The sequence below is a fragment of the Cydia amplana genome, chromosome 20 (assembly GCF_948474715.1).
Source record: "Cydia amplana chromosome 20, ilCydAmpl1.1, whole genome shotgun sequence".
NCBI classification, from domain to species: domain Eukaryota; kingdom Metazoa; phylum Arthropoda; class Insecta; order Lepidoptera; family Tortricidae; genus Cydia; species Cydia amplana.
In genome coordinates, this window is record NC_086088.1 from 7,553,218 (window position 1) to 7,571,687 (window position 18,470).

Here is an 18,470-nt window from a genome sequence, read left to right on the forward strand (position 1 = left end):
CCAATAAGTCCTGTACAATGTCTAAGACAAAAATATTAAATAACCGACTTTCATTCTGAGCTAAATTCACAAAAAATACCCTCTATTCCCCAGGATCCATCAAAGCAATGGGAATGTACAATTTCAACCCATTAAGTCCCACCGACGTGATTTCGCATTCGAAATGACAATCAAAATTCAATTCTATGTTTAAAACCTTAAGGTCGTTTTTCCCCTGGCAAATGTAGAGCCCTGGGGCTGAAGTCGGTAGAAACTGCCCATGTATGGAGTGTATGTTTGTCAGTTTAAGCGAGCGGCCGGTCGCCCACGCCACCGGCTAGGTCGAAAACTGCCTGCGATACTTGTGCGGCTAATTTGTCAGCGTTCTGAAAAAGAAAATATTGTTTACGAGGGGTGTTCAAAATATTCTCGGTATGAGAATGAAAACAAACAAGTACGAAAAGTTTGATATTTTTATTTTTCAATATACTCCCCCCCCTATGTTCATACACTTAAAAGATCGATCAATTATTTTTTTTAATCCCTCGTAAAAATATTTTTTATCTTTCGTGTAAAAATGCTCCTCCACTGCCGCCTTCAATGCTTCATCGTCAGAAAATTTATTTCCACGCAGATCCTTTTTAAGATCGGGGAGCAAAAAGAAGTCGCTGGGGGCTAAGTCCGGACTATACGGTGGGTGAGTAACAGTTTTAAACCCACATTCAACAATAGCTGCCTTGGCAATATGAGCAGTATGGACGGGGGCGTTGTCATGCAGAAGCAGAATACCTTTGGTTAACTTTCCTCGCCTCTTTTCTTTAATTACATCCTTTAATTGACGTAGAATGTTAGCGTAGTACTGTCCTGTGATATTTACACCTTTTTCTTTATAATCGATTAGTAATACTCCTTCACAATCCCAAAATATCGTGGCCATGACCTTGCCAGCTGAAGGGATGACCTTGAACTTCTTGGGATGAGCTGAACCCTTAATGTGCCACTGCATGGACTCTTGGTACTCTCTGGGTCATAATGATGAACCCAGGTTTCATCTCCAGTAACTATTCTTTGCAGCACCTCATCAGGATTTTCACCGCACAGGTCAATAAAATCGGAACAACAAGCTACACGCATATCTTTTTGAAGCCGAGTCAGCATTCGCGGAACCCATCTTGCACTTACTTTTGACATATTAAGATGGTCATGTATAATATCATGTACGGTACCAATAGAGAGATTGGTTACTTGTGCTATAGATTTTACCTTCACTCGACCATCTTCCAATATAAGTTTTTCCACTTTATCAATATTTTCTTGTGAAGTAGCTACTACAGGCCGGCCAGGTCTAGGGTCATCTTCAATACTCTCCCTTCCGCGTTTAAACTCGCTTGACCACTTTTGAATGGTAGATAAAGAAGGAGCAGACTCACGGTAAACACAATCCATTTCCTCTTTTATGGTTTTTTGATTTTTACCCTCTTTTGTCAAGAATTTTATCACGCATCGATGTTCTAATTTAGTTAACATTGTCAATTCGCACATGATGTTCATGTTTGTTCAGCAATTGCAGAAAAACAAAAGACTATCTCGGTTCGAATTATACTTTTTTTTAATGTCAATGAATAAACCTTAGCGGCTAGTAACGAAAGAAATTTTAGAAGAGGTCGTAAGATATCAATACCGAGAATATTTTGAACGCCCCTCGTAGGTATTCGCTTAAGGAAAGTTAGTTATATAATATATTTGTTTGACTACGATAATACTTACGAAGAACCTTTCTTATAAAGTAATATTATGCGGAAAGTATTTCTGTCAAATGATATTTCTACCAAGTAACATTATGCAGTACAAAATTCTAATAAACAACTTTCTGCAACACATTAGCATACATCGGGGTTTTCGGTGCGGGAATGATTTCGTGTATTTAGGTATAACTTTGTTTATTGTAAAATAATTACCAAACTATGAATTAAACGTAGGTAGTAAGGTCCAAATGTGCTTAGAAATGTTAAATTAGTATCGTTTTGTACAGTTTTTACCTGTTATTTGGCTAGTGTAAAACATTCCCGCACCGAAAACCCCGATGTATGCACATTAAAGCCGATAAAACCAGTTGAGATTTATTTGGCTGGTAGTTTTGACCTGAGTACATGTTTATAGTAGTTTATGTGACTGCTACATAATGAGAGGCATTAAAATACGAGTGTGGGTTTAAGAAACGAACGTTAGTGAGTTTCTTAAAAGGATCACACGAGTGTTTTAATGCCTAATTATGTACAGTTACATACACTACTTTATCTAAACACATACTTAAAACTAACTAAAAGATAAACTGTACGTCAAATGGTGGTGAATGAAAACTTTTTTCACGCATGTCACACATCCGTAGTTTTTTTTAATTCCTAGACAAAATAATGAAGTCCCTAGTTTAGTTTAGTTTAGTTTATTTATTAACCATAATGTAACATGATCATTACATGGTAAGTCAGCATTTCACAATATTATACTTAATAGAGTATGAATTTACTATATAAAGTAAATACGTTTAATAATAATATAATCTACTTACAATTTGCGTCAATTAAAATATTTTGTAAAGACAGATATTCAGTAATCGAATAGAAGGCATGGTTTTGGAAAAAAGTCTTGACTGTCTTTTTGAATAAATTAAAAGGTAAATCCGTGACATTTGTGGGTAGTTTATTAAATAACTTTATTTTTATAAAAATTCCCTGTTTTTGACACTTTTTTAATCTTAGTGATGGAAGTATTAGTTTGCTATTGTTCCTCGTATTATAATTGTGGCAATCCGAACGCTTAAGTAGAGTGCTTGCTTTCTTGTGAATTTCTAGTACAGAGTTGTACATAAACAATGATATGACCGTCATTACTTCCAGCTTCACAAAGTAGGATCTCGCAGATGTGCGCCAATTTACCCCGCATATTATTCTAATCGAGCGTTTTTGTAGAATCAATGCCCGCTTTACATCCACTGCATTTCCCCAGATGGTAATCGCATAATTTAGTACACTTTGAACATAGGACCTATTCTCATGTCACTCGAGATCAAATATCGTGCGGTTTATATTAAAAAAACATACTAAATTGACGTTTCGTATCGATAACTGTTTTAATATGTAACTAGCCCTAGCACAGGCCCCGGTCTTTTTGGGCTGTTACTGCACACTATGTCTTTAAACGCTGGCTTCAATTAAAATGTATAGTTAGATATAGTGAAAAGTTTGCTGTACATATTTAATGAATAAACGAAAAACGAAACGAATATCTATGGATACTAGAATAGAGACCAACTTTTGACTGCTGTTCCAAATTTAAACTCATAACCTTACAAAAATCTATAACGTTACCTATGTACTCGTACATTAAAGTACAAATTTCCCTACTACCACAGATAAGAAAGTTCTCATAGTAAAATTGGTTGTAATAAAGCTTGTCATTTCCTACGGTTTCTGAACGCATTATAGAGCACTAATGACATGTGTGTAGATAAATTTTATTATACCTCCTGTGTATCAGCCTCAGCATACACCCTGACGATATCCTCAGTCCCGGATGGTCGTACGAAGGACCTCGCACTCTTGTAGTTAGCCACCAGCTCGTCGATGCGGCTCTGGAGACCCTCGGGCGCCGTGCAGCGCCGCTCGGCGTCTGCTGTCGATATCGCGTTGCGGTCCTGAAGTGTTATAATACATTGTATAACAATGTCATAGAGAAAAAAAATACATAGAGTGCTCACTCCATACATCAGTTCAGACTATTAATTTCAGTGTCTACATCTAGCATCGAGTAGCGGAACTATCAGTACTGCTACTTGACAATAGATGTAGCACCGACCGGAAAGTCTTATCTCAACAGCATAAGACTTTCCGGTCGGTGCTACATCTATTGTCAAGTAGCAGTACTGATAGTTCCGCTACTCGATGGTAGATGCTAATAGTCTTTTAGGTACTAAAACTGATGTATGGAGTGAGCACTCTATGTATTTTTTTCTCTATGACAATGTCGAGCCGATCGAATAATGTCGAGGCAATAGGCTACATGACAAATTTTCATTTATGGTATCAATCAATCAGGTTTGTTGTTAGGATCAAATGTCTATATGGGACCCATTGCATTAAAGCAATACAAAAGTCAAAAATGATAGTCAAAGTCCGACAGTCGTACTTCACTCGCGAAACGCCCCGAACAAATTGATATATGAACGTGACGTAAAGGTCACTGAGATCGCATCTTGAAGTATGAAAAAAACAAGAAAATTGCTTTTTTGTCGGTGAAATATTGCGTTTATGTATATAGTTGCTATACAATCTTTTTTTGGGTATTTTTGTATTATTTCCATATTTTTTTTTATTTCCACAATATTGTGATTAATTGCTCATTTGCTATCCATTTTACTAGTTTTTGTTCTAAAATTCAACATGTCCCTATTGACTAAGCTGCGTAACAAGAGCGAGGTGAAGCTCGATCTACACCCCAAACGTGTTAGTTCCGCGTAGCGAAATTCCCAGTCACATTTTTCACCATTTTACATTCTAACCAATCGTTTATTTTCTTTGTACTACCAAGGACCATAAATGAATGGACTGACATTCTCACGCAACAAAGTGTAGCTCCGAAAAAGTTCAAAATTCGGTATTAAAACTAGATGGCGTTGCTTCGTAGCCTGGAAGTGGCAAACATGTTACTTTCAGCTATATTTTTACGTGTTTTTTTATTTATTTAAGAACAAACGTCATATTGCTTCATTTTAAGACCATAATATCAGTTCAATACACAATTTTTTAAGATTCATCATTCATTTATGGTTCTTGGTACTACGTTTTATTACATGTGTAAATCCTTGTCGCTGTTTTCCCCAAAGTGTAATGTTTTAACGGTCACACTAAATCAATAGGTAGGTAGGTTAGGTTCGTTAGGTAGCTTTCAGATGCCCGAAGAGCAAACCGCCCAGAAATAGAAGCCCCGCAAAGCGGGGCTCCGTCTATTTAAGTTGTGAAGGAAATGTTTTTGGAAAAGAAACGAATAAAAATCTATTAGAGAAAATAACGCCTGCTAGCCCATGCGAATGGGGAGGTACATGAACGGAATAACACTCTAGTGGGGAAAAATGCGAATGGAAATAATGCGACGCGGAACTAACGCGTTTGGGAAACTGATCTAGCTACTCAGAGCGAGAAGAAAAGCCAAAAGATGTCCACTGCTGGACTCCTCACCAACCACCACTTGGTATACTCAAAAAACCTTTTCACACCATCTATTCGGAAAAGAGCTTTTTCTTCCCTGCTAAGACGGATCAAAGTGGCACTTTTCCTCCCTGCTAGGAGGGATCAAAGTAACACTTTTCTGTTCTAGCACACTATTTTTACATTTTTTTGCACATTATTTTTAAGCATCAGATTGTGTTTAAGCATCAGATTGTGTCAACTCTAAGATTTTTTTTTCTGAAATGCAGTATATGTCACACGGTATCAAAATTATTTCGTCTTGGGCGTTAACACTTGAATCCCTCATTACGCTCAGGATTCTACTTTAGAATCCATCGCTTCATTCAGGATTCAATGTACGCCCTTGACGAAAATATATCATTTTGATCCCTTGTAACACAAACTACTATTCTGCCCTAGTGGCCATCGGTCCGAAGAGCAATGTGGCCCGTTTTCTTATCTCCGGTCACATTATTAGGATAGCAACACTGTTCATGTCAACGACCTTGATAGAACAAAATATACCTTAACATTATAGAAATAAGGACTCACTTGCACTGTGACCTTCAGTTGCCGGCACGGGAGGTCCGTATAAGCCTCCATCCAGTCTTTAACGTTCTGCCCCCTTGCACAGACGGTTTCTACTAGGAATAGGTGAAATATACCTAACACTATAGACACAAGACTCGCCTGCACTGTGACCTTCAGTTGCCGGCACGGGAGGTCCGTATAAGCCTCCATCCAGTCTTTGACGTTCTGCCTCTTGCACAGACGGTTTCTACTAGGAATAGGTGAAATATACCTTAACACTATAGACACAAGACTCACCTGCACTGTGACCTTCAGTTGCCGGCACGGGAGGTCCGTATAAGCCTCCATCCAGTCTTTGACGTTCTGCCCCTTGCACAGACGGTTTCTACTAGGAATAGGTGAAATATACCTTAACACTATAGACACAAGACTCACCTGCACTGTGACCTTCAGTTGCCGGCACGGGAGGTCCGTATAAGCCTCCATCCAGTCTCTGACGTTCTGCCTCTTGCACAGACGGTTTTTACTAGGAATAGGTGAAATATACCTAACACTATAGACACAAGACTCGCCTGCACTGTGACCTTCAGTTGCCGGCACGGGAGGTCCGTATAAGCCTCCATCCAGTCTTTGACGTTCTGCCCCTTGCACAGACGGTTTCTACTAGGAATAGGTGAAATATACCTTAACACTATAGACACAAGACTCACCTGCACTGTGACCTTCAGTTGCCGGCACGGGAGGTCCGTATAAGCCTCCATCCAGTCTTTGACGTTCTGCCCCCTTGCGCAGAGGACGGTTTCTACTAGAAATAGATCAGATATGGCGTCGCCAACCGTCTCGTTGGTCATGTCGATGAAGTTTAGGAGTAGTTGAGCCGTCTTCCGCTGTTCTGGTTCACTGCAAAACAGATAATAGAGTTTTTGAAGCGTTTACTAAGAGCACGAAGTCACCAAGCATAGGCGGTTTAGGGTTCCGTACCCAAAGGGTAAAAACTAAGTCTCCGCTGTCCGTCTGTCTGTCTGTCACCAGGCTGTAACTCATGAACCGTGATAGCTAGACTGTTGGAATCTGTCTGTCTGTCACCAGGCTGTATTTCATGAACCGTGATAGTTGAAAGACAGTTGAAATCTTCACAGATGATGTATTTCTGTTGCCGCTATAACAACAAATACTAAAAACAAAATAATATAAATATTTAAGCGGGGCTCCCATACATCAAACGCGATTTTTTTGCCGTTTTTTGCGCAATGGTACGGAACCCATCGTGCGCGAGTCCGACTCGCACTTGGCCGGTTTTTTATAAGTGCAATACTACCTAAAGAGTCATTCTATAGAACTTGCTAAGTATGTAAACAAACCGCCATATTGAAATCGTCTCTGAATGTCAATTTACTAAGAAACGTTTCTCGACTTTTGGTTAAAGGGTGGATCAACTATTTCTTATTGTTATTCTGTCCGGTCAGCCAAGAGACAATAGTAGCATAGTTTGTTAGAAGACATTGTACACCACCTTCTTCTGACACGCTTGGTAGACGACCCTCAATGGAAAGGGTTTTAAGTATCACAAAAAAGCGTGTTTGGTGAATTTAAATGCCTAAAAATCAGGTTTTTAAGAGTGACCCAGGAGAACGTAACCATGGCAACGCGTGACAAGAAAAAGTTGATTCACCATACCTACATAGTTAGCAAGTTCCATAGAATGACACTTTAAGCGATGAGCCCGAAGACATAGTAGGATCTAACGCAGAAACACATAAACATCTCTATTTAGCACAGAACATTCACCCTTCTTGCGCGATGCGTCGTATCGTAGTCTTGGCCTTGTCGCTGTATAGAACCGTGCCGTGTCCGTTGGCTTCGAAATACACTCCTATGTCATACGACTGCGCCGCGTGGTGGAGATGTTTCACGCCTGTCTTCACGCATGACACTGGTACTTTCTGGAATAAAGGTAAGACGATAAGTGAAACGTGTTTTACAGTACATATGCAGCACTAGTGCGGGAATGAGCACTTTCCGTGTCCGTATATGTAGAAAGTGTAAAGTGCCATATGTACTGTAAAACGTTGTTCGATACACGTGCGAATAGGTAATTCGCAACTCGTGTCGATTTAAAACTAATTTATCGCCACTCGTTTCGAATTTCCTCTTTTCCGCACTTGTATCGTAAATAACTATTGTTTGCTTACAAGCTGTTTTTTACGCCAGTAGAAAACAGCTTTTGTATAGGTGGGATTGAAAGGTCCGACCGCTGTGTATCGCTCCAATATATGGTTGTTGCCTTATCGGAAGCCAGTCGCGCAATGTCGTGGCCAGCCAGCCTATTATGGATAGCTTTATCCATCTTTATCCACGTGATAAAATAACTGTCACTGTTTAACACCGTGGGAAAGAAAGTGACGGACACCGTTTTATCACGCTGTCACGTAGACAAGAACGACCATCATATCCGTACAGGCCGTAAAGTTTGAAGTCAATGCTGGATTTGAAGTAAAACAGCGATTTGAGTATGAATGGATGGCGTTGCTGAAGATATAAAGATGTGAGTTTTGAAGGTTTGCTTATGAACAAGACCTACCAGATCTTCGGTAATGTATTTGGCGGACGCTCCGTTGGCGTACGCGGTCTGCACAAGCGACCAGTCGGTCGCTTCACACGCCTTGAGAAGTTCTGTTACGTAACTCGCTAATAGAGTTCCGATCTTATTCGCCTTTACTTAAGGTTTACTTAAGGACGCTCCGTTGGCGTACGCGGTCTGAACTAGACCGAGCTTCAAGTCGGGCGCCTCGCACTCCTTGAGAAGTTCAGTGACATAGCTCGCCAACAGAGTTGCGATCTTATTCGCTTTTACTTAAGGTTTACTTTAGAACCAGACTTACCAGATCCTCGGTGATGTATTTGGTGGACGCTTCGTTGGCGTACGCGGTCTGCACCAGACCGAGTTTCAAGTAGGTCGCTTCGCACGCCTTGAGAAGTTTTGTGACATAGCTCGCCAACAGAGTTGCGATCTTATTCGCCTTTACTTAAGGTTTACTTTAGGACAAGACTTACCAGATCCTCGGTGATGTATTTGGTGGACGCTCCGTTGGCGTATGCGGTCTGAACTAGACCGAGCTTCAAGTCGATCGCTTCGCACGCCTTGAGAAGTTCCGTGACATAGCTCGCCAATAGAGTTGCGATCTTATTCGCCTTTACTTAAGGTTTAGATTTACCAGATCTTCCGTGATGTATTTGGTGGACGCTCCGTTGGCGTATGCGGTCTGAACTAGACCGAGCTTCAAGTCGGTCGCTTCGCACGCCTTGAGAAGTTCTGTTACGTAACTCGCTAATAGAGTTCCGATCTTATCGCCGTCCAGGAGGTGCATTTTGTTACTGAAATCAAATAAAAATCACAGTTTATTTAAAGGGGCATATGTACTGTAAAACGTTGTACGATACGCGTGCGAATAGGTAATTCGCAACTCCTGTCGATTTAAAACACTCCCTTCGGTCGTGTTTTAATTTATCGCCACTCGTTTCGAATTTCCTCTTTTCCGCACTTGTATCGTAAATAACTATTTAGCCTCAAGTACTACTACGCTTCTAGTAGGAGTAAGTACAGTTGCACCGAAATGACGACGTACATTAGCTTGCAAGTACAGTTGTACGCAGCTGTTTTAGCTGCTATGTACCAGGGTTGCATACGATCGGAGAGATGTTTAGCACATCCAGCTACCTCTCCCGATCTCACGCACACATTTATCTGCCGGTTATGTATGGATGTATTAAATAATATACCTACCTATATACAAATGTCCTAGGTTAAAAAGCTTTTACTTTCATAAGTTCCGGAGTTCCAATTTGACCTATTTTTTAATTCCGGTCCGTATTCTGACATAAACCAAGAGTTAACCAGAATCGCTGTTTGATGCACAATATTGACATGAAATAAATAAAATAAAATTAAATTTATAGCTCCCTATACGCAATTATGGTTTTGCCAAAAAATGGGTCATCTAGACTAGATATGTACTCGTATTTTTTTGTTACCGCGGGACCCTATTTTTATGTAAATAACTTGTCTAAAAGAAAAATTCAAGTTGTAGGTTTCTGTTTGACTCAATTGTTATTTAGGTTTTATACACAAGAAAGTACATATTTATGTGCAATAAAGGTTAAAAAAAGAAATAAAAAGAGTAGGTATTTTTAGAGGCCCAAAATATCTCTGCCAGTCAATGCTTCCGCGTTTACCAGGACTGCATAAAACGCAGGTCTAGATTTAGTGCACCCGGTGACCTAAATGTGAAAATCAATAACTAGGAGTAGAACGAGATGGTTGTCAAATGCCTCCCAGTTTCAGTTTAGCCTAGCCAGAGCTTCAATGTGTGCAAAATCTATTAGGTACATTCTAGGTTTCTAGGTAAAATATTAATACAGTCAACTGTGCAATAATAACACAACGAAGCAGGCAGATATATAATATAAGACCCGCCCTTTATGGCTCTATACGTGTCTGTTATTTTACTTATTTTTTCTACTCCCGTACTTTTATTTGTCATTTAAAGGGTCGTGCACACACCTTTAAAACCCTACTTTATAGTTGTCAAGACAAGTCTCTACTCTATTCCCCAAAAAAGAATTTGTGCATACACGCAGTATCTTTTTGGCGATTTTACGATACTTCGTGTAATGACCACTTAAAAAATATTGAATGAAATACAGTGTTGCCAACCTTATTTTAAATGTCATCTCTGACAAATAAGTGAACCATAGACATGTTTTTTAATTTCATTCATTCATTCATTCTTTTCCCGCCAGTAACCTCCATTTTTGCTACTTCTTGAATTAAAAATATTTGATAAATTTACAATTTTATTTCAAAGTAAGGGCTTGGTCGTAGAAAAAGTATTGTATGCAACGTTGTTTAACTGAGTCAAAAAATACTCGTGGCGTCTTTATTAACAATTTTCGGCTTCGCCTTAAATTGTTACTCACGCCACTCGCCTTTTTTGACCTCTCTTAAACAACGGTTGCATAAAATACTATTAGTCAACTCTAACATGTATTAAACTAAATAAGATCGGAGCCGGACAGTTGAGTACTTTTCCTTGAAAGTAACCAATCATTGCCTACTTTCCACTATTGATTGAAAGATACTAGTGCCTACGTCTAAGTCTAGAGATTAATCAATCAATCAATCAATCGTATATTGCACCATGGTTAAATCAGCTGAATGGACAGCGTGTTCTTGTGTGGTGCGGTGGATGCAACCGGGAATGTACAAGAACTACAAGATGATTATTTAATTTTTATTTTTTCTCATTTTGACTTTGACATTACGTCTTTTGTATTCTTATTTACTATATAAATTTAAACTTTGACATCCGGGTTTTGATATTATAAAACTAGTATTTCAATGGTAACTGTAGAGTGTAGTATATTCAAATGTCATTTAATTCCTTGATATTGATTTCTATTCATATTTTCTGCACATTAGTTTAATTTAGATTTAAGACAACCTATATCTTGGAGTGATTTTAATCTTAAACATACAATAATATGCTTAAAATTTTAATCATTTCTACATATGTACATATGTTTTTTGCATGCCTGTTGGTCAAATATAGCGACACCACTTATTATAAGATCACTGTATGTACTACCTATATTTGCGAATAAAACATTTTGAATTTGAATTTTGAATTTGAATTTTTTATGAGACGACATCGCAACATTCTACAATTTATTAATACTTCTGACAATACCAGGAGGTCGATTTTTAGCATATTCCATGGCTTAGCTTAAAAAAACTACTAACACCTCGGCTTCATAACGATATCATAAAAAGCATGTGTAAGTCTACCGTTTTTCACCAAAACTAAATAGTTTAGCTATCACTATGCAAAAATCAAAGTGTCACTATCCACTGCCAACTATTCTCTTCAGCTCGTACCAGGATTGCATAAAATGTAGAAGGTAAGCGTAAACTTAACGAAAGCAAGTTGCACTATTTAGGTGACCTATTTGTCTAGACTAGAATGAGATGAAGGACAGAGGGGAACAAACATATTGCATTCGTGACCTACAAAATTATGTTAGTTGGCACCAGTGGTTGGCACCTATTATATTGACATCCGGTTCATATCCCAGATATAAGTTAGATTTGACGATTTTTTTCAAACCAGATGTAAGTTACCTATAGGGATTAGATTAGTTCTCAATTTAACGACGAACGGACGAACGGGATTTAGCAAGATTTGACCCACACCAACGAGGCAAGTATTTAAAATGGTCAAGCAAATCTTGTCAGTAGAAAAAGGCGCGAAATTCAAATTTTCTATGGGACTATACTTGGACTATACCCTTCGCGCCTACATTTTTCAAATTTGCCGCCTTTTTCTACTGACAAGATCTGCTTGACCATCTATATAATAAAAGCTAAGAAAATTAAAAAACCCCAAAGCAATTAAACAGGAGGATAAACCATGTCTAAAAACCACCGCTACAAACCAGTTTTCAAATAAATATTTAATAAAACACATTTCAATGTCACAAGACATTTGGATGTCGAACCGATCAGTTCACGTTTAAGAGCTACGGTAAAACGCAGACAGACACGTACACACATGTTGGTCTAACTTAAGTCTTATAACACCCATCTTTTTGCGCCGAGGGGTAAAAATAGTGCACAATAATCATTGCTTCACAATATTTTCAATTATTTGAATATATATATATATATATATATATATATATATATATATATATATTTTCAATGATGTCCCACTGCCGGACAAAAGTCGATTAATACATGTAGGGCTAAGATGCAAGATGGCCGGCTCTTTATCATTTGTCACCGTGTGTCACGTTCTAACAAATATGTAAGTGCGAAAGTGACGCATGGCATGACAGGTGATAAAAGTGCGACCATGATAGCTGGTCTGGTTGATATAAAGTAATCGAATTTTATTTAAATAGTATTTTAAAGCTAAACATTTGATCATTGTCCAGTTGCCCCACTAAGGGCCAGTTGCACCAAACCATCGGTCACCGTTAAAGCGCTCGCTAAATTCTAATGAAGTTGAGAAGTTTCATAGTTCTCTGCTGAGTGATGTTGATCACTTGATCAGTCCGCTAATTGTGGTTGGTGCAACTGGCCCTAACTCTGCTAGATTTTGCTTCCGCGTTTACCAGGACAGCATGTAAACAGAGGAGGTTAGGTTCAAACGAGTGCACTAGGTCACCTGCTTTAAGGGTCCCACTGATTACCAGTCCGCCGGACGGTATCGGCCTGTCAGTTGTTCGGAACTGTCAACTTTTTGTTCTAGTAAGTGGGCCCCTTTAGAGGCTAAGGGAATTATAGGTAACAAACATGAAAAAAAACATACAACCGATTTTTTATTTTATTGATTTTAAAATAAATAATGTTTCTTGTGTTGTGAAGCTCGTTTATTGTTTTCATTAAAAATTGTCTTTAAAAAAATTTCGACTACAAATATATCCCAGATTTAACAGAGAAAAATGTAACGGGGTCAAAGTTCAAACGCAACCTGTATCTTTGCTCGGGTTCTCTTCCGCGTTTACCAGGACTGCATAAACTGCAGGAGATGAGGGTCACAGCTCAAAACGGAACTAGGTCTAACGGAGACAGATGCTGGTTTGAAAGAGACGACAATAGGCACAGTTCCACAATAGGTAATGAGGAGAGCATTTAAATTTAAAATGTTTCGCATAATTCGCACGTTAGATTTTTTTATAATGAAATTGGCAATCTAATAATTCGATAAGGATAAGACAATCAAATGTTTGTACGGGACCAACTCTAGAAAAGCTGGAAATGAGAGTCAAAATCGTAAGTATATTTAGCTAATATTATTTTTAGGTATTTTCCCAAAACGCCCCATCTAGTGCTCAGCGCTGACGTCACTACTGATGTCACTAGTCATGAGACAAATACGTATGGAAAATAAGTAAATTGCTTTTTTTCCGCGACATATATTCGATTCTTCACATTGAAAAGAATATTGTATAAAAACTTCTTAAATCCGCATCGCTATATAAAATAATTGTAAAAAAAACATACCTAAAGCAGGGGGGTGTCACTCCGCAGTTTAGGTACATTTGGCCGGCGCGCCCATCGGACAGGCGTATGGCAGTGGGCTGCCGCTCGGCGTGCACGATAGTCGTGTCACGCGGCGCTCGCGCAAAATTGAAAATACACAATGGCTTCGAAACTTACTTCCGTGAGAATCAGACATACTATCTCCGGATAAAAAATGTATGTTTACATAATCAACGTTTGTAATTCCTACATATTTATCTTAAAAATAATAAATCAGTGGGTATAGGTATAAAAACTTGTCGAGTGATAACCCCGTGCCGACACTCACAGCTCGGTCATAAAACTGCGGCGCGCAAAGGAGATTCACGGTTCGTGCGCGGTTATAAGTTTCAATTTTGCTTGCAGGCGGCGATATAGGTGTAATTTTATACCTAAATCCACTGACAATCCAACCTCTAGACTGAGCTTAGGCCAATTCTTTCATGAAACCGATGCTGCCAAAAATACGGGGGTGCGGGGGGACGAGGTGAGCGAATCCCGTGCCGTGATTGATCCGTTCAAAGACACGGACCAATCACGGCACGGGATTGACTCGAAGATGGAGTAACGCTACCGTATGTGTGGCAGAGGGGGTAGCGCGACTATGCTATGTCTAGAGGTTGGATTGTCTGTGCCTAAATCTGACTTTTGTGAAGGAGTGAATTTTCTGTACGGTAGTACTATTAGTTATTCTGTGCCTAAAGTATCAGCAGGGCAAAGTCCAGTCGGATCTGCTCTAGAATGTTCTTCCGCGTTTACTAGGGCCGCATAAAATTCAGGAGGTAGCTTTCTAGGTATATAGGTCACAAGTTCATCTAGAATTCTAGGTATTCTAGATGCTATCGGTCCTTTGTGCAAGAAGGAGATAGCTATAGCAGAACACAAAGTTCTTACTATAGCATATTGTGAGCTAAAGATCGGTTTTCCTAGGATAGCGGTGCCGTCATATAGCGGCCGTCTCCATACTAAATAATACGGCTAAATATGGATGTCGTAGTATTTGTATGGAGACGGCCGCTATATGACGGCACCGCTTTCGGAGGAATCCAAAGCTTTAGTATTGTATGCAGATAGATTTATTGTCAGGTTAGTGAAATAGCAACATTGCACAGGGTTCGATAATAAACTTTGCAATTAAAACTATTCATAAACGTGTTTTTAAACATGTTCAGTACAATGCTATTTTAAATATTGGGTTAGGGCCTGGCGGCTATGGTCCACAATAATATTTGACAGTTGACATAATTATGTAAAAGAAACACATAGAGTAGTTTAGACAATTGATTAAAACTTTTCTAGTGACAAAATTGTTTGACCGGCTATAGTAACCTATGTTATGTATGGTTATGTTCAGTGATAGTTGCAAACGTTCATAGTGATACAGTAGAATTCATACTGCGTTCGCTTTTTCTTCCGCGTTTACCAGGACTGCATAAAACCGAGGAGCACTATTCAAATTCAATACATAGCACCAAATGAAAACGAAAGTTTTCCGTATTGATTTTTCTACGTTCTGCCAAAATCAACCGTATACCGTTTCAGATAAGAGTGAATTTCAGTTTTCAGGCATTCGCAGTATGTCATGAAAATGAAAGTGATTATTTAGCGTTTTGCTAAAATCTACCTTAAGGCATTAACTCTTAGGTTTTTTTTTAATAATTGCGCGATACAATTATACTAAATGGCAACAAAATGTAACCTACAATATCGGTGATTCGGTGGCAAAGCTCTCGCGATGCATGCGGTCCAGGGGCACACGGCAAATTTTGTAACAAATTTGGCCAAACGATATACGAGTATATGTGGTAATTCGACTCCTACAGGAGCATATGTATGTATGTATGTATGATAGAACCTATGATCCTCATGTAGATAAGATAAAGATAGTTTATTCAAGTAGGCATAATTACAATGCGCTTATGAACGTCAAATAAATTCTCAATTGGAAGAGCGTATCCCAATATGGGACCCGCAACAAACTCGGGGGATACATCTTAAAAAAAAAAATTACAGTAGGGAAAACTATCCTATTCAATACCCCAATTTCAATACCAATGGTGGCCGTGTTCTTATTTACTGTACAGCAGCAGTGGTAAATTTCCAACACAAAACAGGCGCCTATGGACTCAAATTAATTTGACTTACTTATCGTTGAGGTAGTAGTAGACGAGGCGATCGCCATCGCCGTCTAAAGACGCTACTCGTTGGAATGGCACGTGTTCGACGCATACGTGAGGCTTTTGCGATACTTTAATAACTTCTACTGTCTCATATACCAACCAGCACTCTTAACTTAGTGCCTCATGCCATTGCTATAAGGTTTACGATTAGTAACTTACTTGTCGTCGAGGTAGTAATAGACGAGGCGGTCGCACTCGCCGTCTAAAGATGCGACTCGTTAGGACACGTGTTCAACTCCTACGGGAGGCTTTTGCGGTAGTTTAATAACTTCTACTGTCTCATATACCAACAGCACTCTTAACTTAGTGCCTCATGCCATTGCTATAAGATTTACGATTGATAACTTACAACGTCGAGGTAGTAATAGACGAGCCGGTCGTCATCGCCGTCTAAAGACGCGACTCGTTAGGGCACGTGTTCATGTTCAACTCCTACGCGAGGCTTTTGCGGTAGTTTAATAACTTATACTGTCTCCATATACCAACAGCGCTCTTAATTAAATGCCTTATGCCATTGCTATAAGGTTTACGATTAGTAACTTACTTGTCGTCGAGGTAGTAATAGACGAGGCGGTCGCCATCGCCGTCTAAAGACGCGACTCGTTAGGACACGTATTTAACTCCTACGGGAGGCTTTTGCGGTACTTTAATAACTTCTACTGTCTCCATATACCAACATAACTCTTAACTAAGTGCCTTATGCCATTGCTATAAGGTTTACGATTAGTAACTTACTCGTCGTCTAGGTAGTAATAGACGAGGCGGTCGCCATCGCCGTCTAAAGACGCGACTCGTTAGGGCACGTGTTCATGTTCAACTCCTACGCGAAGCTTTTGCGGTAGTTTAATAACTTCTACTGTCTCATATACCAACAGCACTCTTAACTTAGTGCCTCATGCCATTGCTATAAGATTTACGATTGATAACTTACTTGTCGTCGAGGTAGTAATAGACGAGCCGGTCGTCATCGCCGTCTAAAGACGCGACTCGTTAGGGCACGTGTTCATGTTCAACTCCTACGCGAGGCTTTTGCGGTAGTTTAATAACTTCTACTGTCTCCATATACCAACAGCGCTCTTAATTAAATGCCTTATGCCATTGCTATAAGGTTTACGATTAGTAACTTACTTGTCGTCGAGGTAGTAATAGACGAGGCGGTCGCCATCGCCGTCTAAAGACGCGACTCGTTAGGACACGTATTTAACTCCTACAGGAGGCTTTTGCGGTACTTTAATAACTTCTACTGTCTCCATATACCAACATAACTCTTAACTAAGTGCCTTATGCCATTGCTATAAGGTTTACGATTAGTAACTTACTCGTCGTCTAGGTAGTAATAGACGAGGCGGTCGCCATCGCCGTCTAAAGACGCGACTCGTTGGAATGGCTCGTGTTCGACGCCTACGGGAGGCTTTTGCGGTAGTTTAATAACTTCTACTGTCTCATATACCATCAGCACTCTTAACTTAGTGCCTCATGCCATTGCTATAAGATTTACGATTGATAACTTACAACGTCGAGGTAGTAATAGACGAGCCGGTCGTCATCGCCGTCTAAAGACGCGACTCGTTAGGGCACGTGTTCATGTTCAACTCCTACGCGAGGCTTTTGCGGTAGTTTAATAACTTATACTGTCTCCATATACCAACAGCGCTCTTAATTAAATGCCTTATGCCATTGCTATAAGGTTTACGATTAGTAACTTACTTGTCGTCGAGGTAGTAATAGACGAGGCGGTCGCCATCGCCGTCTAAAGACGCGACTCGTTAGGACACGTATTTAACTCCTACGGGAGGCTTTTGCGGTACTTTAATAACTTCTACTGTCTCCATATACCAACATAACTCTTAACTAAGTGCCTTATGCCATTGCTATAAGGTTTACGATTAGTAACTTACTCGTCGTCTAGGTAGTAATAGACGAGGCGGTCGCCATCGCCGTCTAAAGACGCGACTCGTTAGGGCACGTGTTCATGTTCAACTCCTACGCGAAGCTTTTGCGGTAGTTTAATAACTTCTACTGTCTCATATACCAACAGCACTCTTAACTTAGTGCCTCATGCCATTGCTATAAGATTTACGATTGATAACTTACTTGTCGTCGAGGTAGTAATAGACGAGCCGGTCGTCATCGCCGTCTAAAGACGCGACTCGTTAGGGCACGTGTTCATGTTCAACTCCTACGCGAGGCTTTTGCGGTAGTTTAATAACTTCTACTGTCTCCATATACCAACAGCGCTCTTAATTAAATGCCTTATGCCATTGCTATAAGGTTTACGATTAGTAACTTACTTGTCGTCGAGGTAGTAATAGACGAGGCGGTCGCCATCGCCGTCTAAAGACGCGACTCGTTAGGACACGTATTTAACTCCTACAGGAGGCTTTTGCGGTACTTTAATAACTTCTACTGTCTCCATATACCAACATAACTCTTAACTAAGTGCCTTATGCCATTGCTATAAGGTTTACGATT

General features: G+C 39.6%; 1 protein-coding gene across 1 annotated transcript in view; it reads right to left on the reverse strand.

The window, feature by feature from the left end:
• Nucleotides 1-257: 257 nt before the first annotated feature.
• The window catches only part of LOC134657553 (phosphoacetylglucosamine mutase), a 41,510-nt gene continuing 23,297 nt past the window's right edge, over nucleotides 258-18,470 (reverse strand). Inside the window, exons 8-12 of the mRNA XM_063513129.1 lie at nucleotides 8,951-9,110; nucleotides 7,524-7,678; nucleotides 6,446-6,635; nucleotides 3,503-3,673; nucleotides 258-365 (exon numbers count right to left, since the gene is read on the reverse strand). Coding sequence (XP_063369199.1) covers nucleotides 285-365; nucleotides 3,503-3,673; nucleotides 6,446-6,635; nucleotides 7,524-7,678; nucleotides 8,951-9,110 — 757 coding nt within the window. The 3' untranslated portion in view covers nucleotides 258-284. The remainder of the gene's footprint in view (nucleotides 366-3,502; nucleotides 3,674-6,445; nucleotides 6,636-7,523; nucleotides 7,679-8,950; nucleotides 9,111-18,470) is intronic.